Consider the following 25478-nt stretch of genomic DNA (forward strand, 5'->3'; position numbering starts at 1 on the left):
CCTCTTTACTTTTCCCTTCTGTCTCTTCTTGTGGAACTTCTCTGTTGTGTTTGTCCTAATTGATGGCTTCCTTCTTCATAGTCTTCTCACTTCCCACTATGATTGCTTTGCACTCCTCCCATTTTGTGGCTTTTCCTTTGTCCCTTGGGTGTTCTTCAGCGACATTGGGGAAGGCATTTGCTCTCTTCTCATCCATTTCTGAAATTTGCTTAGCCATTTGCCCCATGTGTCTCTCAAGGTTTCTGATTGAGGTTTCTTGGTTTTTGAATGCCAGGGTCTGATCTTTCCTTGCAGCTTCCTGATCTTGTCTTGTCATTTCTTGATTTTTCATGAGTTTCTCCATCATTTTCTCTAGACTTGAGATTCTTTGAGAGTCTGAATTTGGTTGTAGTTGTGTGAAATGAGATGGTTGTTGTTGGAAGTTGTCTGAATTAATTGTGGGGGTACTTTGTGGGTGGGATGTGGTTGTGGAAAAGTTATTCTGGTGGTTTTGTAAGTTATTATGGGGTTGGTGATATGTGTTTTGTGAATTTTTGAATTGGTTAGTATTATTGGATGAATGGTTATGGTTGCTTGTGTTGCTGAGGCTGCCAGAGTTGAAGTCCCTTTGTCCTTGATTCTGATGCTCACCCCACCTTGAATTAGAATGAGTCTTCCAGGGTGTCTTGTATGCATTACCATGAAAATTGTGTTGAAATGAACTTGAAGTATTGTTCATGCATTGCACCTGCTCAGGGCTTTGTTGCTCAAAATTGAATGTCCCAAAAATTTCTTCAGATTGATTCCACCCATGTGAGGTTTGAGATTGGCATTGTGTTTACTGCAACACCTTGCAGTCCATCATTTTCTTGGCCATCATTTCTATTTGTTGCTGAAGTTGATGATCTATTGTTTTTGTGCCAAGAGAACGTCAACACCTTCAAGCTCCAGCACATCCCTTCTCTGGGCTGGTTTGCGTTGTCTTTGATGAGCAAAGAAATATTGATTGTTTGCCACCATCTCTATGAGGTTTTGGGCTTCCTCTGCTGTCTTCATTAGCTGCAATGAGCCTCCTGCTGAATGATCTAATGCTTCTTGAGCTTTCTGAGTCAACCCTTCATAGAAGTTTTGGAGTCTATCCCACTCACTAAACATTTCTGGGGGACATTTCCTGATTAAGGCCTTGTATCTCTCCCAGGCATCATACAGCGACTCTCCATCCATTTGAATGAATGTTTGCACCTCTGTTTTCAGCTTGATAATCCTTTGGGGAGGATAGAACTTGGCTAGGAATTTGCTCACTAAGTCTTCCCAATTATTGATGCTTTCTTTGGGAAACGCCTCTAGCCATTGAGTGGCCTTATCCTTCAGAGAGAATGGAAACAGCAGTAGCTTGTAGATGTCTGGATGCACACCACTTGTTTTGACAGTTTCACAAATCCTGAGGAAGATGGATAAGTGTTGGTTTGGATCTTCAAGCGGACTTCCTCTATAGAAGCATGTTGCACCAGAGTGATAAGTTGAGGCTTCAACTCAAAATTATTTGCATGAACGTTGGGAGTGAGTATGCTACTCCCGCAGTTTCTTGCATTGGGATAGTAAGAGGCCAACACCCTTCTTGCAGGCTGGGTATGTTGCTCATTCCCTTCACGCACCTCAGCCTCCATGACTTGCAAGAATCTCAAACAAACCAAATGAAACATGGACATCTAATGCTAGAATGTGGTTAGAGGGTTAGGTGACACAATGTGTCAAACAGTAATGCTTAGTTAAAAAGAAAAAAATGCTTAATCTAGACCACCACCTTACTTAATCATTGTCAATCTAATCAATCCCCGGCAACGGCGCCAAAAACTTGATGAAACTGAAGTAAAAAGAGCTGAATCTTAAAGAGCAAGAAATTAAATGACTGAAGCTTAAAGTGCAAGAAATGTAAATTGCAGTAACTTAAAGTGCAAGAAATATAAATTGCAATAATGAAAAGGGATTTGAGGATTGGGATTTCAAAATTTAAGCAATGGAAATAAATTTGCGGCAAGTAATAAAGCAAGATGAATTAGAAATACTTAAATTCAAACAGAATGGAATTAAATTGCAGCAGAGGTTCATAGAAGAACCAAAAGGAAGATGTGATCTCAGGACTCCAGAGACTAGATAGCAAAGTCTAGATCTCAATTGCCTTCCCAGATCCAAATTCTCAAAGCAATTAACAAGAAATTGAAGAAGAAACAGTAAAGGGAATGTAATTGAACTTAAGTATGCAGAGAAAAAAGAGCTCTTGATGGATTGAGACAGAAGTTCCTCAATTCTTCACACCCAAGACTCAAACAAGAAAGTAAAATGCTCCAGCAGAACGAGGAAGAAGAGAGATCAATTCTCCTCCCCAATTCCCTGAAAACTCAGTTCCTAGCTCTCAAAATTCAAATCAAAAGAAGCTCTCAATTCTCAAGTGAAAAGAAAGCTCAAAGTAAAGGTTAAAAATCTAAAACAAAAGAAAGGTTCTAATTACATCAATCTAGCTCCTATTTATACACTTTCTATTTTTGGATCTTGGGATTTGGATGGGCTTTTGATTTGGTGAAGAAATGAATTAAATTGGATTTTAATTCAATTTTAGCCCAAGAACATTTGCTTCCAGGAGGCCCTGCCCTTGTGGAGGGCAGGGCAGAAAATGGTGCGTGCGTCCCTTGGTGCGTGCGTGTTGGTGCTGCAGGATGCTGCCCTGATCTTGGGATTTGGATGGGCTTTGATTTGGTGAAGAAATGAATTAAATTGGATTTTAATTCAATATTTAGCCCAGAACTTTGCTTCCAGGAGGCTGCCCTGCCCTTGTGGAGGGCAGGGCAGAAAATGGTGCGTGCGTCCCTTGGTGCGTGCGTGTTGGTGCTGCAGGATGCTGCCCTGCCCTTGTGGAGGGCAGAGCAGAGTTTTTGGTGCGCCAGATTCTGCTGCCCGTGCGTGCTGATGCTGCCGAGAGTCCTTGGTGCGTGCCAATCTGGTGCGCTGGCTGTGCACCACAAAATGCTGCCCTGCCCTCGGAGGGCAGGGCAGTGTTTCCAAAAGTGAAGTTCCAAGTTCGAAACTTGGTGGATGCACACGCTACTTCTTTTCCTTGGTTTTCTTGGCACCAAATTAAGGCCTAGTTCCTTGCTTCCTCATGGTGCCGTGTTCGATCCTTGTGGCAAGCATTGGTAAGCTTTTTCCTTGAATTTATTCCTTTGATGAGCCCGATATTGCCCTTGAGGAGGGCAGGGCAGAGTTTTTGCTCTCCTTGATCCTTGGCATCAATTTGTGCTCCGCCCTTGAGGAGGGCAGGGCAGTGTTGCTTCTCAAGCTTGTTTCATTATGTTGCCCTCCTCGAGGGCAGTGTGCCCTTGTGGAGGGCAATGTGCCCTTATGGAAGGCAATATTTGCTTCCTCCCTTCCATGCGCCACACTTCTTCTTCCCTTGGGCCACGCTTTCTTTAAGCCACGTTTTTCCTCTTTTCTTCCTTTCTTCACCTACAAGAAACCAAAACAACCACTCAAAGTATCTCTAAACTCATAAGGTTTATAATTCATTAAAAATCAATTAATTCTTGCTTAAACCTCATGATTTAGCATTAATTTCATGGTGGTTGTTTGATTTAAAGAAGTTATGCATTTTCATTCCAAATCACTTACTTAGGATGCAAGAAAGTGCATAAAGACTAATAAAACAAGTGAAATTAGCTTGAAAAATGGGTATATGATGACTTGTCATCATTAGGTACCTGTTGAATGACATCAAAAGGGGAACAATTACCTCAACCTTTTTGAAGATTTCTACCATTTTGGGATCAGGTTCCAATTGCTTCCTGGGCTTCCTTGCAAGTTGTGGAAATGGAATAGGAACGACGTCCTCTATAGTGTCTACGCCCTTTGGTGCTTCTTTCTGTGATTTGGCGTCTTCGTCTTCAGCCATGTCCTGTATGCTCTTTTCTTCTTCAACATCTTCCATTTCCACTACCTCTTCAGCTGAGGTGTGTTCAGGTGGATTTGGCTCTTCCTGATTCTTCTCTTGCAATGTGGTTCTGGACCTTAGGGTGATGGCATTAATACCACCCTTTGGGTTGGGTAATGGTTGAGAGGAAAGTCCACCAGAGCTTGAGGACTGGTTGTTGGAGTTGGTCAATGATCCAACCTGTGAGACAAGGGCTTGCAAAGTAGAAGTCAAACCATTCAGAGTAGCATTAAAGTTATTTTCCATAGCCTGTTGTCTCCGATCGATGGCTTGTAGTAACTCATCATTAGGGGATGAAGAGGGATAAGTGATCTGAGAGGTTTGCTGAGAATTTTGAGACTGTCTTAGATGAGATGCTCTGTAAGCCTGATTCTGATTCTGCTGCCTGAAGTTGTTATTGTTATTCCACCTCTGATTTCCATTGTTATCTCTGCCTCCTCTGTTATGATTGTCCCTCCAACCCTGGTTAGAATTGTCTCTCCAGCCTTGGTTAGAGTTATCCTGCCATCTTTGGTTATAGCCGCCACCTTGATTGTACCCTTGATTGGGGCGGTCATGAAAGTTATGAGTGGCTGCTACAGTGTTGTCTTCCGGTTGGAGTTGCAGACACTCATCGGTATAGTGACTGTAATCTGCACAAATTCCGCATACTCTTTGTGGAACCAACTGCTGGTTGTGCTGTGGTGTAGATGGCTGAACTTGCTGTGGTTGTTGTTGATTTAGTTGCATCTGCCTCAGCAAGTTAGTCATTTCACATAAGCTCTGAGCTATAGCAGCAGTCTCTTTACTAGTGGATACCTCCGCAACAGCTCTTAACCGGCCTTGTTTCTGTCTGTGATTTCTGGTAGATTCAGCTAAGTCGCTGATCAATTGCCATGCTTCTTCTGTAGTCTTGTACTTTTTCACAGACCTATTGCTAGCACCTTCCAATGTGGTTCTATCTTGAGATTTCAAGCCCTGTGTAAAGTAACCGAGCAACACTATCTTGTCAATCATATGGTGCGGACATGCTTCTAGAAGATTATTGAAACGTTCCAAGTATTCATAGAGAGTTTCAGATTCATCCTGAATGATCATAGACATGTCTTTCCTCAGTTTATCGGCAACTTCAGCTGGAAAGAATTTCTCCAAAAATTCTCTTCTAAGTGTATCCCAGTTGGATACAGTTGTTTCGAGTTGAGTCTAGTACCACTCTCTTGCCTTTTCCTCAAGAGAGAATGGGAAGGCTTTTAACAGAATGGAGATTTCATCAGTGCCATTACGCTTAACAGTAGAACAAGCAGACTGAAAATCCCTCAGGTGTTTGATAGGCTCTTGAGCAAGTAAGCCTTGAAACTTGGGCATCAAGTTGAGCAGTGAAGACTTTATTTCAAAATCTACAGCTATTGCTAGGTGGTGTGCCTAGAATGGTTGGAGCGTAAAATCAGGGGCTCCTTCCTCCTGGATAGTGACTCTCCTAGGCGCTACCATGTCGCCTGCACGTAAATCAACTGGATCAGTAGAAATGGAGCTTGTTTCTTCCTTAGATGACGGTTCAGGTTCGTCCTCAGAGAGGACTCGCCGACGCCGAGCTTGCCTTATACGTGAAATAGTTCTCTCTATCTCAGGGTCAAATGCTGGCAAGCTTGGATCAGGAAGTGAACGCGTCATTTAACGAGAAAAACGTACAGCTCATGGTAACAAAATTAAGAAGAAAAATTGCAATTAAATAAATGCCAATCAATAAACTAGCACACTGTTGCAACTCCCCGGCAACGGCGCCAAAAATTGACGTGGCGGAAATTGGCGAGTTAAGAATTTATTAATAGGGACACGTTGCAAGTACAGTCCTTAACCAGCCGAAAATCCGCTTATCAATTTAAAAGGGGTTGTCACAATATTGAAAATTAAAATACTGGGAGTATGAATCCCAGGTCGTCTCCCAACGAGTTGCAAGGAGATGTGCTATTTTATCAATCGGGCGTTTTCAAAAATGGTTTAGTTGATAAGCAAGGAATCAATCTAGAGAATTTAACTAATTTTAAATAAAATCCTTGACTGGGGGTAGATTAGTTGGAAGCCTTATTCTTGTTGAAATACTCTCAAGATTAATTAATAATTGGAAGTCGCTCTGCTTAGTTAACCCTTACTAGGTAAAGGAAAGTCAAGCAAGTTGGAAATCAGTTTCTAGTCATAAGTCCTAATCCTCTCCCTTGGGAAGGACTAGAGTTAATGATTAGATGGTGATTCAACAATAAATCCAATTATAATTTCTCTCTTGAGTAATTCAACTCAAGGGTTCCTTTCAATCATCCCCCAATCAAGTCATGGAACTACTCACTCATCATAATTATAAATTTCACAGAATTAATGGTGAAAATAAAAGAAGACATGATAAATAATAATAAAAGGATTAATTGAAAATAAAAATAGTATATATTAATAACTTGTAGAAATAATCCAATGTCAACTCTAGAGGGATTAAGAATATGGAAGAATAAATATAAAAAGTATATAACAAAATAAGATGACTAGTACCGGAGGTAGACTCTTCTCAAAAGCTAAAGCCAAAATCTTCCAATCCTAATTATGAATGCTCAAGTGAGTGAAAAACCTAGGGGAGGAGTAAATCTAGATCTAAAACTAAAAATTATGCAGAATGAATTGTGTCTCTTATTTCTGCATGTTCCCTGGCTCTAATCTGTGATTCCGGGCCGAAAACTGGGTTGAAATCCGGCCCAGAAACTCTGCCAGCGACTTCTGAAATTCTGCAAATCGCACACGTCACGCGACCGCGTCATTCGGCGTTTTGCTTTTCCATGCGGGCACGTCGTCCATGCCTCCACGTTGCTTATGCTTTTCCAATCCGCGCGGTCGCATGAGCCATGCGGCCGCGTCACCACGATTTCCTCTCTTCCGCGCGGTCGCGTGAGTCATGAGGTCGCGTCACTTCTCGCTGGTCATCTCCTCAATTTCTTGTATTTCTTCTATTTTTGCAAGCTTCCTTCCCAATCTCCCACTCATTCATGCCCTATAAAGCCTGAAACACTTAACGCACGGATCACAGCATCGAATGGAATAAAGGGGGATTAAAATACCTAATTAAAGGTCTCCAGGAAGTAAGTTTTCAATCATGTAATAATTTTAGGAAGGAAATATAAATGCATGATAATTATATGAATAAGTAGGTAAAGACCATGATAAAACCACACAATTAAACACATTATAAACCATAAAATAGTGGTTTATCAGATACTTGTTGTAACTATTCTTTAAATGTGTTTGCCGTGTATTTCCTTGTGTTTGTGATTGTCTATCTGTTTTGGGTACTTTGGTGGTAAACTGATAATAATGATGAATTATTTTGAAAAGGGCCGGAGGTTGGGTTGAGCTTATTTGGGCCAGAGGCCCGGTTGAGTTTATTTGGGCCGGAGGCCAGGTTGGTTTGATTTGGGCCTTAGGCCGTGACTGGTTGGACCAGTGGTAAAGGTTGGTTAACAATGATTTATTAGTAAGTGGTAAAATGCCTTAGAATGTTATGTTAGGTGAAAGTGGAAGCAAGGGTTAGAGTTATATTGTGACTTGGATTACCTTAGAGCGTTATAACCGAATTTATGGTTTAGTTATTTCCTTTAAGATTATATCATATCTGAGTGTCGGGGTTCTAGGATCGCTTTTGACTTCCCGAGACCTTATTTATTATACATGTGGGCACCTTAACCATACTGAGAACTCCCGGTTCTCATCCCATACAATATTGCTGTTTTTCAGATGTAGGTCGAAAAGCACCACCTTGTTTTCTAGAGACTCGGTTGAAGTGAAAAACTCTTGGGGCTCAATGTTGTACTTCTACTCATATTTATATATGTATTTAGATTCTCCACCTTGTATTTTATGTTTGTTCCTCTTAAAGGTTGACTCGAAGAAACAGGTTGTCAGTTTTCTGTATTGGCTTACTCTTGGGTTTATTTGTATATATGTATATATATGCTCTGGCTGGTTTAAACTTCGCAAGCCGAGTCAGGAGCTTTGTTATCTGTATCCTTGAAAATCTTCTAGCACTACAAAAATAATCACTTTTAGCGGCTATTTATTTTACTTTTAGCGGCAATAAAAATAGCCGCTAATATATTTACCGACAATTAGACATTAGCCGTCTTATGCTTCGTCGCTAAAAAGTTTTAGTGGCCATTATAACATTTGCCGGTAAAGATCATTTTAATAGCCGTAAAAAGTATATAACTTTTAACGGCTATTTTCTTGGCAATTTATATGGTCACTAAAAGTAAATCTAAGATGGAAACCTTGTTCACTTTTAGTTGCCATTACTATTGCCGCTAAAATCCATTTTACCGGCAATTTATATGGCCACTAAAAAAATTCTAAAATTATAATATTATTCACTTTTAGCTGCCATTACTATTGCTGCTAAAATCTTAAAGACTTTTTTTAATTATACTCCCTTTAATAATAATAATAATAATAATAATAATAATGATAATTTGCATTTGAATTTTGACAAGGAAAATTTGAAATAAATTTTCTATTAAAATGTTCATTTTGATAAATTAGAATGCTAAAAGCAATATCTCAATACACAATAGAGGTTTGTTTGTCATTTCATTGACTTTAAATATATTTTGCAGAAAGTAAAAAAAAAAAAAAAAAAAACCAAAATACATTTCAAAATTGTGTATCATCTACATGGAAAAGTAGTACATAGAATAATCTTTTGACAAGATTAATTTTTGTAAAAATCATCACTTACGCTCCCATCCAATAGGAAGACTCCTCTTCCCGCCAAAGAATGAATGCGAATGAAGCATAATCCCAATAGTCTTTTGCTGCTTGTCGAATAAATGGAGCAGCACGTTCCCCAGATTTCGTGAAAAAGATTACTTTTACCTATAAACCAAGGGTCCACAGAAACTAAACCATTAATGTCCTTTATAAAACAATATTTGTGTTAGAAAACCAACGAATCAAACATTTTGAAATCAGCATGTGGCAATAAGAAAGGGAATTGTACCTTATGATGAGTACTCTTTCCAAAAAGTTTTGGCACCTGAAATATTTTGAAAGTTTTAAAATAAACTTCCACTCGGTAACCATAGAACTCTAAGCAAAGACGAATTATAATGCCAAAAGGAAATCAAGTGCAAGGGTGAATTGATCTTCATATTTACTATATGAACCCTATTTAGGCTTCAGTTGTGTTTAACAGACCAGTACCATGAACTATGCTTCTCCTTTCCTCATTGCCAATACAATAACTAAAGGCTGATGAAATGCTTTTTTAATTATTTTATTGTAACCAATCACATCCTCTCTTTTGTTAGTCACCTTGCTCCACCGTGATATTTTTCTTTAGCAACTTAATTCTCCAACAACCACTGTGGTTTGCCACCAAAATCACCAGCGTTTAAAGGATTGTATCACTACGACAGACATTTTTATTTTGAGAGATAGAGAACTCTGCTTGGCACATTGACACAAACGAGTAGTATTATATCTTTAGAGTTCAGAAAAATTACTAGTGACTCCTTCGAGTAGTAGTTAATTTGAGGTAAAGCCAGTACAGTTGTTGCAAACCAATTTGTAACCTTGTCCACAATAAGCTCTCCATCAAATCTATGTGGGAAGAAATCATGTAACATGTATGTAATAATGTGTAACCATCGATGTTAAATATATCTGCTGACAATTGAGTGGTAAAGGATTTATAAAATTGCAGTTGCCACTATTGTCAAATACAGGTCTTAAAGTAAAACTCACCTACTAAAACATTTTACATCACAGCATCCGGGAGGAATAGCAAGAAGATATGGAATTCCTGAATAGTTCAATATGTCAAGATAAGCCAGACATGATCCTTCTCTCAATTCAAAACTAGAACTTTGACTGTATTAAGCACATACCATTTATGAAGTAAGGTTTTTCTGTTGATCTTTTATCAGCTAGGTAGACAGCCAATTGCACCTCACCAAGTTCCACCATACCAGTATTTGCAAACGGATGCAATAGAGAAGCTAAATGCAAAGGAATTAGTCAGAATCATCTCGTCCATATAGTAGTGAGCAATATAATGGTAAGAGTCCTAAATCACTTAAAGATGATAGCATTTATAAGTATTTGGACAACCCTCTACATGCAGCAGCAAGCTTTTGAGATGTAGTTAAGCTCAATTAATTGAGTTAATGTTGGCATATCTCTTTAAGAAAGGAAAATCTTCTTCCCAAGAAAAAAGGAAGAAAAATAGATTGGTACCCTGCCATCATTTTGGATGAAGAAGCCCTCCACAAAAAGGGAGAAACGGAAAAGGCACAATCACTCAATACAAAAATATCCTTTCATTATGAAACAAACATGTAGTTTCTGATATTAACAATAACAATAACAATAACAAACAAACAGGAGTTCATCATCAATAAACATACCAATTTTATTCCAGGATTCTGAAAATTGAGCACAGCGTTTGCTCCCCGATGAATATAACTGATCCAAATGCATTTAGCATGGATATCAAGTCAGGCATCAATGAAACAATAAAGAAATTAAAAATTGTGGAATCAGGCAAGAGAGTGATAGTGTGATACAGAGTTTGAAAAGGCAAGATCAATCAAACCTATCTTTTGAGAGACAGCTACAAACCCAAAAGTAAACTTGCTATAAATTAATTAAGCATTCAAAGTTACAAATTTGAACCAATAACGTTCTTAGTTTCCAAATTTTAGAGATAAAGTAATGACAAAATAACTCATTTGCCAGCATATTGTTACAGGAAGAAACCAATACATGATGCTTGAGATATTTGAAAAATACAAAACTGACCATTCACAAACTCGAATACTCATCATTAATAAAATTCAACTGAAAGGAATTCTAATAGTGAAATGCAATAATCATAACGATAGGAAATTAAAATATATCAGTATATTCTATGCTGAATATACCTGAATTAGCCATGGCTTTGTAACTGGAAATATAGACTGGAAGTCTACTGCGGTAATGACTTTATGAGAATGATCAATAGGCCTTGAGAGGTTAAAATAATGTAAATCAAAATTAAAATATTTTGCTCGTCTTATATCCTACTAAAAGGATCTATATAAATTCTCATCAATCACGTTGGAGTGTTAACTAACCAGAAGGAGGAGGAATATCAGCACAACTCTTGCTGGCATTCTCAAGAATATGCTACCACCAATAGACCACATTATAAGAGAAACAAGCAGGGAACAATTGTAGAAAATATGCACAAGTATTCAAAGAATGAGAAAGAAATACTCACAAGTTGATCATCAATTCCAAATAGGTCATAATCTCTTTTCCACAAGGGATTTGTCAGCAACTCATAAGTCATAAGCATATTGAATCTGTAAATCATGCTACGATTAAAACGAATTACAGAAACAAAACCCTTGTAAACCATATGCATTACTCGGAATGAAACCATAAAAGCACACAAATAAGTTGCAAAGAACGAACCTTAATCAAGCATCATCCAAATTGCAGATTCCTTAAATTGAAAATAAAAATAAACCAAACGACAGTTCAATTGACGACACATAGTTTCAATTGCACGAACAAGAATTAGCATTAATAGCAGAAAACTAAATTCAAAGCTTAAGAACTGGAACCGCAAGATCTAAAATAGTGAAAATAATAAGTAATGCAAACGCGAAGATCTAACTTGCAAGAGAATGAAATGAAGGAGTTGTAAGAGAGAGCAAAGTAGATCGAAGCTGCGAACGAGTCGACTCGGCGATACCTGAAGGAGCAGATCGGAGCTGCAAGAACGATCTGAGTCAAAGAGCGAGTTCGTGAGCCTTAAATCGAAAACCAGAGAGAAAGATAGAAAGTGATGGGTATGAGCCTTTGCTTGATCTGAACTGCGGTTGCGAAGGCAACAGCGACAGCGACGGCTCCGGTGAGCTTCGGCGGTGAGCTCAGGCTCTCTTCTCTCTTTGTTTCTCTGAATTTCTTATTTCTTTGGTTCTCTTCATACAGTAAATTCCCTTCTTTCAATTGTCTGAAATTTTTTATTTCTTCAGTTTAGATAAAACATATCTTAATAAAAATAATACTAACCATAATTTTATGGCCACTAATATTTTTTTATTAAAAAAGTAGTGATAATAATAATAATAATAATAATAATAATAATAATAATAATAATAATAATAATAATAATAATAATGGTCATTACAGTATAATTTTAATAAAAATAATATTGGCCATAATTTTATGGTTACTAAAATTTTGTTTTAAATTATTTTTTTATATTTATTAATGGCAATAATAACAATGGCCATTATAATATATAATAATAATGGCAAATATATAATTGTCACAAAAAGATAACTTAAATTAAAAAATTAGTGGCTATTATGTTATTGCCACTAAAAATTTGTCGCTAAAACATAGTGTAGTATGTGTATATATTTTTGCCATTTTATTCGTATCCTATGCAGTTTATGTTTATCGTCCATGTGAGTGTTACGACTTTTGTTTTAAACTTTTCTTCACAGGCTTCTATTTAAAATATATATATATATATATATATATATATATATATATATATATATATATATATATATATATATGTTACTTTTAAAGGTCGTAATACCTTGCCACCTCAGCTTTATGACTTAAGCATAAGATTCTGTGTGGTAGGGTGATACACAAGTAACTTATGAATTTTATAAATATTCAAGATAAAATAACAATTTAGGATTCAAATATAATACTGTAAAAGTTACTTTCGAAACACATAAAATTCCATTTATCAACATATCATTGAATTCGAATAATTATTTCTAATTCAAATTATAAAATGAATATATTAATGACATTTTATAAAATATAATTTAAATCCAAAATATCAATTACCTAAATTAAATCATATAACTGTTTATTATTTTTCTCATTATCTAAACTTTAATTTCAATTATACTAAATAACAGATTATAATAAAATTATACCACAATATTAATTATCTTAACTCCAAATATTCATAAAACTAACTTAATTACTCTTAACGGATTAGTTTCTAAAAAATAAAGAATTTAAATTAAAAAAAATAAATCATAACTGATTCATAATAGAAATTAGTTAAATTAAACTATATAATTCTTTTTTATTTTTCAATTATTGAAATTATGCATATATTAAATTATAATAAAATTACATTAGAATTTTGATTAATTTAAAATCAACTTATCTCCTAATCTATTTAATTACTTTTAGTAGAATAATTTCTAAAATTATAAAATTCAAACCTAATAAGATAAAATCATAATTTATTCATATTTAAATTTTAAAAAATACGGGATGTTACAGTAAAAATTAGATCAGAATGGCTAATTTAACCGAAAAATTGGTGAATCGAACTTTCATTCGGTCTGCTCCAGTTCCAGAACCGTTTAGGGATGAAAATCGATAAAAATTTGTCAAAATCAAAAAAGCTGATCCAACCAAACCGCTTGAGAGAAAATTTTAAAATTGATCAAGATGTGGTTTGAACTCTAATTCTTTTTATGACTATATGTTTTCTTGCCTTGTTATTAAGCTATGTTATTTCTTGTTACTTTTTATATTAATTATTAATTATATAGTAAAACGTATAATAATTTTTTAGATATTATTTTAAATTTATACTCACTTATATTTAAATTAATTATATTATAATTTTTATTATGAAAAAATACTAAAATTTTATATACTTATTTAGTAATTATCAAATTATAATTTATTAATTATAATTAGTTAAAATTTGATTATTTTTAAAATATTAATAAAAATATATATTCTAAATTTTAGTTTTAGATTTTTGATAATTTTATATTTATTATTTATGTGATCGGTTTTACTAAAAAACCAATAACTCATTAATTGAACCAATAAACTAATAATTTAACAGTTTCAATCATAGATTCTGTCACAATAACTATAATCCAAAGTCCACTCTACTTCTCATTCAATTCCTTCCCCCGAAACTTATTCTTCATTTTTTATTTTTCTTTTCTTTTCTTCTCCTGTCTATTTGCAGCGCACAATGATATATTAATGATGAGTACGTAGTACTAGTTTCTTTTTGTGTTTTTGTTTCAATTCTACTCTTTTTCTCCTCCAACCGAATATGGGTGTGTTTGGCAACCACGTTGGAGAGGATAGAAGTGCGTTTGAACTTCTTGAAAGTTTCACTTTTATGTTTGGCAATTTTTGTTTTTCTAAATGCAGAAATGATTCTGCCTTTGAACGCACGTTCAGGAGAAGCTAAAATTTGTAGCTTCTGCGTTTCACGTTCATGGTTGGTGATCACCCTTGAAAAATTAGATGAAAAATTTATTTATTTTTTACCAACCATACCCTCCATTTTCTTCTATAAAAAAGATTAGTTCTTTATAGTTCTTCCTACTTCTTCATAATTTTTAGTTACAACTTTTTTTCATCAAAATAGTTCAGATTTGTTTCAATTACCAGCAAATTAAATATTTTAATTTTTATTATATTTAATATTCATTTTTATATTTTAATTTTTATATTTTTTATTTATATTTTTTATTTATATTTTTTATTTATATGATAAATATTTTTATATTATTTGTGTAGTGCTCTTTTATTCATATGACAAATGTAGTTAACTTTTTTTTATGATATTTTTATTATTTTTTGTTCATATAAATTCTTTTTTTCTATCTTTTTCTTACATTGTATTTATGTTGTGTATGAAATTTTTTATTTTTTTATTTGATTTTATTGTAATTTTTTGTTCATATGATATATGTTGTTGGTTTTATGAAATTTTTATAATTTCTTATCATTTTTTTTCTATTCTTTGATGTACTCTATTTTTGTTTTGTATTAATTTTATCTATTTATTCTGACTTTGTAATATTTATAATTGTAATTATTATATACTACGTTTATTATCAAAATTTTGTATAATATAAATTATGATCCTATAAAAAAAGGACAAATAAATAAAAAATTAATTATAAATAATAATAGAGTCATACAAATAATAAAAATTTATAGTCTAAAATAATACTAAATTAAAGAGTACTGACTAGAAAAATTATAGAATATTTTCTTTTTGTTTGATATTATAAAATTTATAATACTCTTTTTCATATTTTTATTTTTTATTGTATTTATTTTATTTATATAATAAATATTTTTTATATTATTTTTGTTAGTTTTCTGATTTTGCATGTATATAAAAAAAATTATTTAGATGAATGTTTCTTTTAGTAATTTTTTATCTAAAAGTGATTTTGAGTAGTATAATCCAAACAATATTTATTTTACTATAATCAATTTTGATATAAAAATTGTCAAACATAAATCACGTTAACCCAAACTTACTTTTCATCAAAATCAATTTTATAAAATCAATTTTGTGCAAACTCCCATTTGCAAACTGAAATCCAAACACACACTATATTCTTCTCCTTCCAACTTCAACTATCACCGTTCATTCCATAAACTTTTATAAACCGAACCAAAGAAAGTGATGAGTAGTGATCCTCAAAAAGATTATATTCCCCCACAAAAAAAAAAAAAAAAAAAAAACTAATAAGTAGGATTCCCACATTGGAGTTCCATTCCTTGTTTTCTAAGTCATGCCATTTATATAAGAAGAACCTTACCAACATAAACACACTTCTTTAATTTATTCTCCTTTAGCCATTTTCTCTCTTTGTTCCTTTATATCGATCTTTGATGGAACGCGGTGTTCTTGATGGTATCATCAGTAGGTTGCTTGATGTTAGAGGAAGACCTGGGAAACAGGTGCAGCTTTCTGAGGCAGAAATCAAGCAGCTTTGTGTAGTTTCCAAAAATATCTTCTTGAGGCAGCCCAATCTCTTGGAACTAGAGGCTCCAATTAAGATATGTGGTATCTATTTCCAACCTCTTTTCTATTTAATTTAATTTTGTTTCTTCGGTCCTTCCTGAATTTTAGTATATAATAATGATCTATAGGTTTTTCTTCCATTAATGAGTTTGAAAAATAAGTTTTCGTTTTAGTTTTTAGTTAGAATAATGATAGGGAGTCAACTTTATTTTCAGCCGCACGCGCTAGTCAATTACTTGTTTTAAATTTTAGATCTTAAGGACAAGTTTGAATAGGTATATAAGGATTTTTTTTAATTTTTAACATATGAAAATTTATAGTAATAACGTTTGCTATAATTTTTAAAATTAAATTATAATTTTTTAAAAAATTATTTAAGTGTTTATAAAAAAATAAAAAAGACTTATTTTATAATAAATTTTTTATTATTTTTCATTTAAAATAAATACTTTTAGGATTAAAAAATTAAATATAAAATAATTTATGTATAAATTATTTTTAATATAAAATATTTGTTATTTAAACTTTTTTTTTAAAAAGAGCTTTATAAAGCTATTTATCCAAATTAGACGTAACTCACAATATCTAAATTCTAAAATTTAAATCGTAAAATTTAAATTATTTAAAAATATAAAAAAATTTAAAATTAAATAATATTAACTAATTAAAAATTAATTTTTTGTATTTTCTCTTTTAGTTTTTACTTTTTATTTATCTGATAGTCCGATAAAAATAGTAAGGGTTTCAAGCGAGAATTGTCGGAATTTTTTAAAATAAAATAAATATAAAATTGCATATATAGATACAATTTGAAGTATTTATTTTTTAACATTTTATTACTTATTATCTCGATCTCAAGATAAGACAATTTTTTAATAAGCTTATTTCATTTATGACGCAATTTAAATGTATCTTGTTCTCACCTAGTATTTTATCTCATGTGTAGACTAATACCTTGTTAATGTTACTTGCTTATCCCATCTTCTCCGAGAAGAAAATACATTTTTTTTATTTCCTAGAACAAAATATATTTTTTTTTATTAAAAATAGAGAAATTCAAACCAAACTTTTAAATAAGTATAGAAAAACTATATTATTTTAATTATAATTCATTAACATAAATAAAATACATTAGAAAATGAAAAGTGAATTGACTTGCACAACTAAGTGTCAGAATTGACTCTATCGGTGAAGTGGTTAGGATTTAAGCAAAAATGGTAAAATCGGTAATAACGGATTTAACGATGGATAATTCTTTTCAGTACGCTAACAACATCGACTATGAGAATAAGCATATTCTAAACTGTTTTTCTGATGTAATGTACCTCTAACTAAATACTCTGTTTCAGGCAGTTTACGACCTTTTAATTAAGGGAACCGGTTATTAAATAACTGTATTACTCTGATATCTTCTTTATTTTTTCCAGATTAGTATGCATTGCTCCTGTTTAATTCATTAGCAGTAGTTTGTGCAATTACAAATATTAATTGGTTTGTAGTTATGAAAGTTGAATAATTATTTATGTATGCACCGTATATACATTATACACACATTTAGTTATATATTATTGCATTAAAAAAATACTACTTTTTATTTGCACTATTTGAATGGTTTTGAAAAATAAAGATAGAAAGTCAGGTAGAATTAACTATTAATTTTAAATAAAATTAATAGTTTAAAATTATAATTTAATTAAATTTATCAAATTTCAACTTTTAAATTATTTAATAACTCCTAATTATTAATTTCATATAAACTCAGTGAAAATTATTGTACATTACTGTCTTTTTGCCTAGATCAAGAATTCCTTTCTAAAATTAAGTAGGAGCTAACATCTTATTACACCAACAGGAGATGTCCATGGTCAATATCCCGACCTTCTAAGACTCTTCGAGCATGGCGGATTTCCTCCTCGGTCCAACTACTTATTTTTAGGAGATTATGTGGATCGTGGGAAGCAAAGTCTGGAGACAATATGTCTTCTTTTAGCATACAAGATAAAATACCCAGAAAACTTTTTCCTTCTTAGGGGCAACCACGAATGTTCTTCTATAAGCCGTATTTATGGATTCTATGACGAATGTAAAAGGAGGTTCAATGTTAGGATGTGGAAAACATTTACAGATTGTTTTAACTGCTTGCCCCTGGCCGCTCTCATTGATGATAAGATAATATGTATGCACGGCGGACTCTCGCCGGACTTGCGTAATCTAAACCAAATAAGGAGCCTGCCTCGTCCGACCGAAGTCCCCGAAACCGGCTTGCTGTGTGACCTTCTTTGGTCTGATCCTTGTGGAGACATTGAGGGTTGGGGAGCCAACGAACGCGGAGTTTCATATACTTTTGGAGCTGATAGGGTCACACAGTTTCTCGAGAAGCATGATCTTGACTTGATTTGTCGAGCTCATCAGGTTTTACATTCGTCTATGATCTTAATAAAAATAATATGTATACATAAAAAATTAGTCTCTATTTATTTGTGTATAAATATAGTATTGTTTGATTCGATTTTAATGTGTATGTTAATTTCAATATCTATTTTATATTGTAGTTGATTTGTTGCTTAATTTTTGATGTACATCTAACATAGTTCAAATCTTAAAATATAGACTCATACAACATAATTGACTAAAATTCAAGCACATAGGCGGCTGATTTATATTTATATCTTTAAATTTGCAGGTTGTTGAAGATGGATATGAATTCTTTGCTAATAGACAACTTGTGACTATCTTTTCAGCACCCAATTATTGTGGAGAGTTCGATAATGCTGGCGCAATGATGAGCGTTGACGAGACACTTATGTGCTCTTTCCAAATATTAAAGCCAGTTGAGAAAAGGCCTAAGTTCGGTTTCGCGAGCACCAGCGCAGTTAAGTCTAGCACTCCGACCAAAATCAAGGTATTGCTATTTATGAAATAATTTATTTATTTATTGTTAAAGTTTTTATAAAGTATACATCTAAATTAATTTTTAAAAAGTTATAGATTGAGTACTTTCTGTTTCAAATAATTTTTTATTCTCTATAATCTTCGAAAATTTCTCTCTTATACAAATTAATTTTTCAGTCACTTTTAGTTAGAATGTTAATATCTTTATTAAATAAATAAGTCCTTAAAAATTTATTATAAGACATAAAAAATATTACTATAAAAAAATTAGTGATTCTTTAAAATGATGAAAGGAACAAACTGTCTAATAAAAATAATTCTTAAAAATTTTTAAAAAATAAAAAATTATTAAATTAAAATATTCAATCTAAAATTTTTTGAAACTAATTTAGATATTTATTCATTTTAAGAAAAAACATATGTTAATAAAATTTGATCGTTATTATCAAATAAAAAATTCCATAATATTTAACATTCTTCTTTACCAAATCTTAGTACATACATACATCATCTTGGTAGCAACTAAAAATTTATATAACAATTACAAATTTATTTATTAGATAAAGATTGTCAGTATCGCCAGCCTCATGTGGTAGGTTAAGGGAGTCGTCCAAGGGATTCCAATGGCTATCAGCCTGTTGACGATCGGCCTGTTAGGTCAGTCGATCGGCAGTTGAGGTGTTTATGGTGAGCAGGCACGCATTCGGTTGGTTTTGAGGTGGATCAGTTGGTAACGAGTCGATCGGTTGGCGGCGGTTTAGCACAGATGAAAAATACAAGCATGCTCAGTTTAATTCTCAGTTTTCTTAATGAGATTTTATATATACTTTTCAATATACTAAAATTGTAAAGTAACACAAAAAAAGGATGGTTGCTAACATTCACAGCATTTGTTTGTTCCAACTTTAATAATTGTGGCTATATTTTGCTTTCATCATTTTGTGCAGGCATTTCTTGGTGGTAAAGTATGAAGTGTGCTAGCTGACAGAAATCTTTTGGACACCCAAAATCGATTTCGAGAAATTGGTAGTGTTCATCACTTCAATATTACGGAAGAATGCATTTGGCGGTATACCTTATCAGCTATGAAGCGAACAAACTAACAATATTAACAATTCCCTATCAGAGTATAGTTGTGTTTTTTCTAATAATTGTCCATGAAAACAAAAAGTTGTAATAGATTCATGTAGATGTTTACTTATCTCCGACAAATATATTACAACTCAAGATAGGACAACATTATTACTTTATTTGTTTCAAAATATTGTTTCTTTGACTAAATTTGTATTTTGAAAAATTAATTTATGATGAAATCTGTCAAAATATATAGTGACTTATTTCAATGTATTATTCATTTAGTTGAAGCAAGGGTTATTTTGAAACATGCATAATGATCCGTTACATATAAAGCCAAACTGAATTTAACTATAAATCGAAACTATAATAAATGTGCATAATAAAACCGCATGAAATCCAAATCAAATAAACATGCGGTTGAATCCTTCTAACAGATTTATTTTATAAAGTCAAATATCATTCAGAAGCAATTACCACATAATTAGGTTAATATTCTCAATACCTCTGAGAATATCAATATCTGTCTTTAATATAAACAACCTTATAAATACAAAAAAATTTTTGAGATGAAGAAAGTACGCTATTCACTATGAATATTATATCCTTCATTTGATACTCTTTCTAACTTGAGTGTTGGAGTACCTTTGCAAGTGTCCACCACCGCCGTTCCTGAAGAAGCCGACGTATACCTCATCCAATTTAAAGAGAAGCGTGTTCGAGCGTTGAACAAGACGAGTTATACCTTGAAGCCAGTCATCGACCTAGGAACATTTGGCGCCCACCGTGGGGCCAAGTTTAACTAACCCCACCTTCGTCTCTTCTACCTTATTATCGCCACCTTTTTACAGGTCATAACTTATGGCGGACGAGCTAAGCAACCCTATCCTCCCTCCACTCAAGCTGAACTATTGGTCATCAACAAGTCTTTACGAGTAGAAAACCAATGAATGGCCGACCTATTACATCAGACACAAAATAGCCAAAGTAAGAGAGGAGAACACAAGAACACTGAAAACAAGGATGATCACAACAAACACACGTTAGAAGCCAAGCCCATAATAACAACCTCCATGATGCTAACGGTGAAGCGGACCAATCCATTTTCAAAATACATCATGGATTTTAAATGCCAAAAAATTTCACCTTGCCAACAACACTGAAACCTTATGAAGGGATTGGCGATCCCAACATACATGTCACCAAGTTTTACACAATGATGTTCATGAACAGTGCATCCGGTCCAATACTCTATCGTACATTTCCTACCTTTTTAGATGGTGCTATCTTGATCCGATTTTCTAATTTTCCTGCAGGTTCTATATCAAATTTTGACGAACTGGCCGACCTTTTCGTTAACAATTTTGCTGCATCAAAGATCTATGTACATGACTCAGATTATCTCAACACCATAAAGTAAGGACAATATAAAAGTAATAAAGATTACTCGACGAGGTTTGTCAAGGCAACTATGGAGATACCTAACCTTAACCAATAAGTCTACTTGCATGCCTTGAAAAGTGGGCTTTGCCCTGGAAAATTCTAGGAAACTATAGTTGTTAAGAAGTCGAAGACATTGGACAAATTCCAAGAAAAGGTAACAAGCCATATTGAAATAGAAGAGCTTTGACAAATTTGGAAAACAAAGAGGCCTAACCCTAACAGAGAAAAGAAAAAGCAAAACAATATACAAATAATAAAACAAATAAACAACCATTTAAATTAACACTAAAGTTTGATTCGTATACCCCTTTCAACACCAAAAGGGAGGATATTATCAAAGACATCCTACATTCAAAGCTGATCAAACCACCGAACAAGGCGGGGACATACCAAAACCAATGACACGTGGATAAATCTAAATATTGTACCTTTCATCAAAAGCATGAACACACCACAAATGACTGCATTATAGCAAAAGATCTCCTCGAGAAGCTAGCTCACCAAGGCCTGCTAGACAAATACATTATAGACGAGGACACCGACGAAATACATATGACCTCGATCGACCAACACTACAAATCAAATGACAATCATAGGGACAAAGAAAAAATTTAGACGACAACCCTAACCAACCTCACAGAGTTATTAATTGTATTTCTGGTGATTTCGCAGGTGGAGGTGTAGCAACTCGGCCAGAAAAAGGTCCTATAGGACCATGATGTTAGTTACCAGCTCTAAGCCAATCTATACAACCAACGTTGATGCTCCAGACATCAGATTCAGTTCCTCAGACTACAAAGCAATAGATAAAGACCTGGACGATCCCGTAGTTATATCGTTACAAGTTGGCAAGCCATTGGCGAAAAAAGTCCTTATGGACCCAGGTAGCAGCGCCGATGTATTTTTCTATTCAATATACCAAAATATGAAACTAAGTGACAAGCTCTCAAACCATCTACAGGAGAACTGGTAGGTTTCTCAGGTGAGCGTGTTCCAATTCGAGGTTATATATGGTTACAAACAACACTAGGCAATTACCCTGATTGTAAAACTTTAGATATCCAATACCTAGTTGTGGACTACAAAAGCCCATATAATATCATCCTAGGCAGACCTTCTTTAAATGCTTTTCATGCTATTGTTTTGACTATACATTTGTGTGTCAAGTTTTTCTCACAAGATAACAAAGTCGTCACTATCGACGCTAACCAGAAATAGGCCAGACAACGCTATAACGCAAGCCTCAAGGCAAACCCTTCAAGAAAAGCTGACGAGTTGTACGTACAAACGGTCTATAACTTGGAGAGCCTACCTACTTTAGCAGATATAGACCCTCGAATAAACCTGCAAGACTGGTATGCGAAATTGTGATTCACACATTTCACAACTCCGCATAGCTGACCAGTAAGTGCACTGGGTCGTCCAAGTAATACCTTACGTGAGTAAGAGTCGATCCCACAAAGATTGACGGCTTAAAGCAAGATATGGTCATCTTGTAAATCTTAGTCAGGCGAATTCAAATGGTTATGAGGTATTGATAATTGAAAGATAAATAAGACAAAAAATAACATAGAGATACTTATGCAATTCATTGGTGGGAATTTTAGATAAGCGTTTGGAGATGCTTTGTTACTCCTGAACCTCTGGTTTCCTATTGTCTTCATCCAATCATGCGTGCTCCCTTCCATGGTAAGCTGTATGATCCTCTCAGTGAAAATGGTCCGGCTACGGTCTCTGTACGGCTAATCAACTGTCAGATTTCTCGTCCCGGATGAAAAATACCAGGCACAGCTACCGCAGGGCTAATCATCTGTCGGTTCTCACTAGCATCGAAATAAGAACCATTGATCCTTTTGCACACTGTCACTGCGCCCAACATTCGCGAGTTTGAAGCTCTTCACAGTCATCCCTTCCCAGATCCTACTCGGAATACCACAGATAAGGTTTAGACTTTTCAGATCTCAGGAATGCTGTCTATTGTTCTAGCCTATACCACAAAGATCCTAATCTCAGATTCAGATGCTCTGTTGTCAGGAGAGACGATGTGAATTGTTGAATAGAGACCCAAGAGAATATACTCCGGCTGTCGTCCAATGACTACGTTGAACATCATGTAGACCGCTTTGTAGTTATCAAGCACGCAGATCTTGGCTAAGCGAGTACTGAAGATAGATAGTGATTGTCATAGGTCACCCCTTTAGTCTGACTTAACTGACTTAAGTACAAGAGTATATCTTGGAGAAGAAGTAGGCGTGAATTGAATGAAAAACCATAATACTTGCATTAATTCATGAGGAACAGCAGAGTTCCTCACCTTAATCTATGAGGTGTAGAAACTCCACCGTTGAAAATACATAAGAACAAAGGGTCTAGGCATGGCCGAATGGCCAGCCTTCAAAAAGGGTTCGAAGAACTCCAAAAGGTCCAAGACTTCGAATACAATAGTAAAAAGTGCTATTTATACTAAACTAGTAAACTAGGTTTACAGAAAATGAGTAGATAGTGCAAAAATCCACTTCCGGGGCCCATTTGGTGTGTGTTGGGCTGAGACTTGAAGCCTTCACGTGCATACACCATCCTTGGAGTTAAACGCCAGCTTTGGTGCCAGTTCTGGCGTTTTACTCAAGAAAAGGGTCTCTGGTGGGCGTTTGGACGCCAGTTTGGGACATCAAATCTCAGGCAAAGTATAAACTATTATACATTGCTGGAAAGCCCAAGATGTCTACTTTCCAACACAATTGAGAGCGCACCAATTGGGCTTCTGTAGCTCTAGAAAATCCACTTCGAGTACAGGGAAGTCAGAATCCAACAGCATCTGCAGTCCTTTCTTAGCCTCTGAATCAGATTATTGCTCAAGTCCCTCAATTTTAGCCAGAAAATACTTGAAATCTTAGAAAAACATACAAACTCATAGTAAAGTACAGAAATGTGAATTTTGCATAAAAACTAATAAAAATATACTACAAAGTGACTAAAACATACTAGAAACTACCTAAAAATAATGCCAAAAAACGTATATTATCCGCTCATCATAACACCAAACTTAAATTGTTGCTTGTCCCCAAGCAATTAGAAAGAAGGTTTGGAGGGATTCACCTTCCTTCTGTTTGAAGGTTTGGACGTCCACTCTAAGCTTACTCATCTTTTGAGGTGGAAAGAATTTGGTCAAGAAGGCATTGACCAACTTTTCCCAAGAGTTCAGACTTTCTTTAGGTTGTGAGTCCAACCATGTCTTAGCTCTGTCTCTTACAGCAAAGGGAAAAAGCATAAGTCTGTAGACCTCGGGATCAACCCCATTGGTCTTAACAGTATCACAGATCTGCAAGAATTCAGTTAAGAATTGATGAGGATCTTTCGATGAAAGTCCATGAAACTTGCAGTTCTGCTGCATTAGAGAAACTAATTGAGGCTTGAGCTCAAAGTTGTTTGCTCCAATGACAGGAATTGAGATGCTTTTTCCATAGAAGTTGGAAGTTGGTGCAGCATAGTCACCAAGCATCTTCCTTGCATCTCTAGCATTGTTGTTGGGTTCGGCTGCCATGTCTACTTCTTTTTTGAAATTTTCTGTAAGGTCCTCTCCAGAGTTTTGTGCTTTAGCTTCTCTTAGCTTCCTCCTCAGAGTCCTTTCAGGTTCAGGATCAGCTTCAACAAGAATGTTTTTATCCCTGTTTCTGCTCATATGAAAAAGAAGAGAACAAAAGGGAGTAGTGGAATCCTCTATGTCACAGTATAGAGATTCCTTGAGGTGTCAGAAGAAAAGAAGAATGAGGTAGAGAGAGAACGAAAAGAATTCAAACACAGAGGGAGAGAGAGGGTTCGAATTATAAGTAGAAGAGAAGTGTTAGCAAATAAATATAAAGAGATGAGAGAGAGAGTTTTCGAAAATTAAAATTAAAATAATTAGTTAATTAAAAAGATTTTTGAAAAAGGGTTAGTGATTTTCGAAAATTGTAAGTGAAAAAGTGGTTAGGTTGTTTTAAAAAAGATAAGAAATAGTAATTTGTTTGAAAAAGATTTGAAAATAATTTTGAAAAGATGAGAAGTTAGAAAAGAAAGATTTTGAAATCAAATTAAAAGAGATATCATTGAAAAATATTTGATTTTAAAAAGATATGATTGAAAAGATATGATTGAAAAAGACTTGATTTTTAAAAAGATATGATTGAAAAAGATTTGATTTTAAAAAGTTTTGATTTTTTAAAATTGATGACTTGACTAACAAGAATTTAAAAGATATTTTTGAAAATATGAGAGAAGATTAAGAAAAAT

General features: G+C 34.0%; 2 protein-coding genes across 11 annotated transcripts; one reads left to right on the forward strand and one right to left on the reverse strand.

Moving 5' to 3' along the window:
- Positions 1-8592: 8592 nt before the first annotated feature.
- Positions 8593-11967, reverse strand: LOC130959218 (uncharacterized). Of its 6 annotated transcripts, none has more exons than XM_057885276.1 (11): positions 11712-11967; positions 11429-11459; positions 11232-11316; positions 11086-11137; positions 10894-10937; positions 10378-10435; positions 9859-9969; positions 9716-9773; positions 9475-9571; positions 8970-9005; positions 8593-8845 (listed from the first exon to the last, which is right to left on the reverse strand). In XM_057885276.1, exons 3-11 carry the CDS (start codon positions 11307-11309, stop codon positions 8705-8707), a joined length of 675 nt encoding a protein of 224 aa, XP_057741259.1. In that variant the 5' UTR covers positions 11310-11316; positions 11429-11459; positions 11712-11967; the 3' UTR covers positions 8593-8704. The 6 variants fall into 6 exon arrangements, with proteins under 6 accessions (XP_057741259.1, XP_057741257.1, XP_057741260.1 ...); XM_057885274.1 differs by having other exon boundaries at positions 10894-10940; XM_057885277.1 differs by lacking the exon at positions 11429-11459.
- Positions 11968-15540: 3573 nt separating this feature from the next.
- Positions 15541-20005, forward strand: LOC130960277 (serine/threonine-protein phosphatase PP1-like). 5 transcript variants are annotated; one of them, XR_009079051.1, is made up of 4 exons: positions 15541-15842; positions 17653-18212; positions 18542-18702; positions 19640-20005. XR_009079051.1 is itself a non-coding variant. In XM_057885644.1 (4 exons), exons 1-4 carry the CDS (start codon positions 15668-15670, stop codon positions 19286-19288), a joined length of 990 nt encoding a protein of 329 aa, XP_057741627.1. In that variant the 5' UTR covers positions 15542-15667; the 3' UTR covers positions 19289-19616. The 5 variants fall into 5 exon arrangements, 3 of the variants coding, with proteins under 3 accessions (XP_057741627.1, XP_057741628.1, XP_057741629.1); XR_009079052.1 differs by lacking the exon at positions 19640-20005 and adding an exon at positions 19253-19619; XM_057885644.1 differs by lacking the exon at positions 19640-20005 and adding an exon at positions 19253-19616 and having other exon boundaries at positions 15542-15842; positions 18484-18702.
- Positions 20006-25478: the final 5473 nt, after the last annotated feature.

Source organism: Arachis stenosperma, chromosome 2 (genome assembly GCF_014773155.1).
Source record: "Arachis stenosperma cultivar V10309 chromosome 2, arast.V10309.gnm1.PFL2, whole genome shotgun sequence".
NCBI lineage: Eukaryota > Viridiplantae > Streptophyta > Magnoliopsida > Fabales > Fabaceae > Arachis > Arachis stenosperma.

Coding starts and splice junctions, on each gene's coding strand:
- LOC130959218 (XM_057885275.1), bottom strand. CDS start 11,309: ATGCTTATGACTTATGAGTTGCTGACAAATCCCTTGTGGAAAAGAGAT. Junction 10,436..10,893: donor CAAAGCCATGGCTAATTCAG/GTATATTCAGCA, acceptor CATTTGGATCAG/TTATATTCATCGGGGAGCAA. Junction 9,006..9,474: donor ACTACTCGAAGGAGTCACTA/GTAATTTTTCTG, acceptor AAAATATTTCAG/GTGCCAAAACTTTTTGGAAA.
- LOC130960277 (XM_057885646.1), top strand. CDS start 15,668: ATGGAACGCGGTGTTCTTGATGGTATCATCAGTAGGTTGCTTGATGTT. Junction 15,843..17,652: donor GGCTCCAATTAAGATATGTG/GTATCTATTTCC, acceptor TTACACCAACAG/GAGATGTCCATGGTCAATAT. Junction 18,703..19,288: donor GCACTCCGACCAAAATCAAG/GTATTGCTATTT, acceptor CTCATGTGGTAG/GTTAAGGGAGTCGTCCAAGG.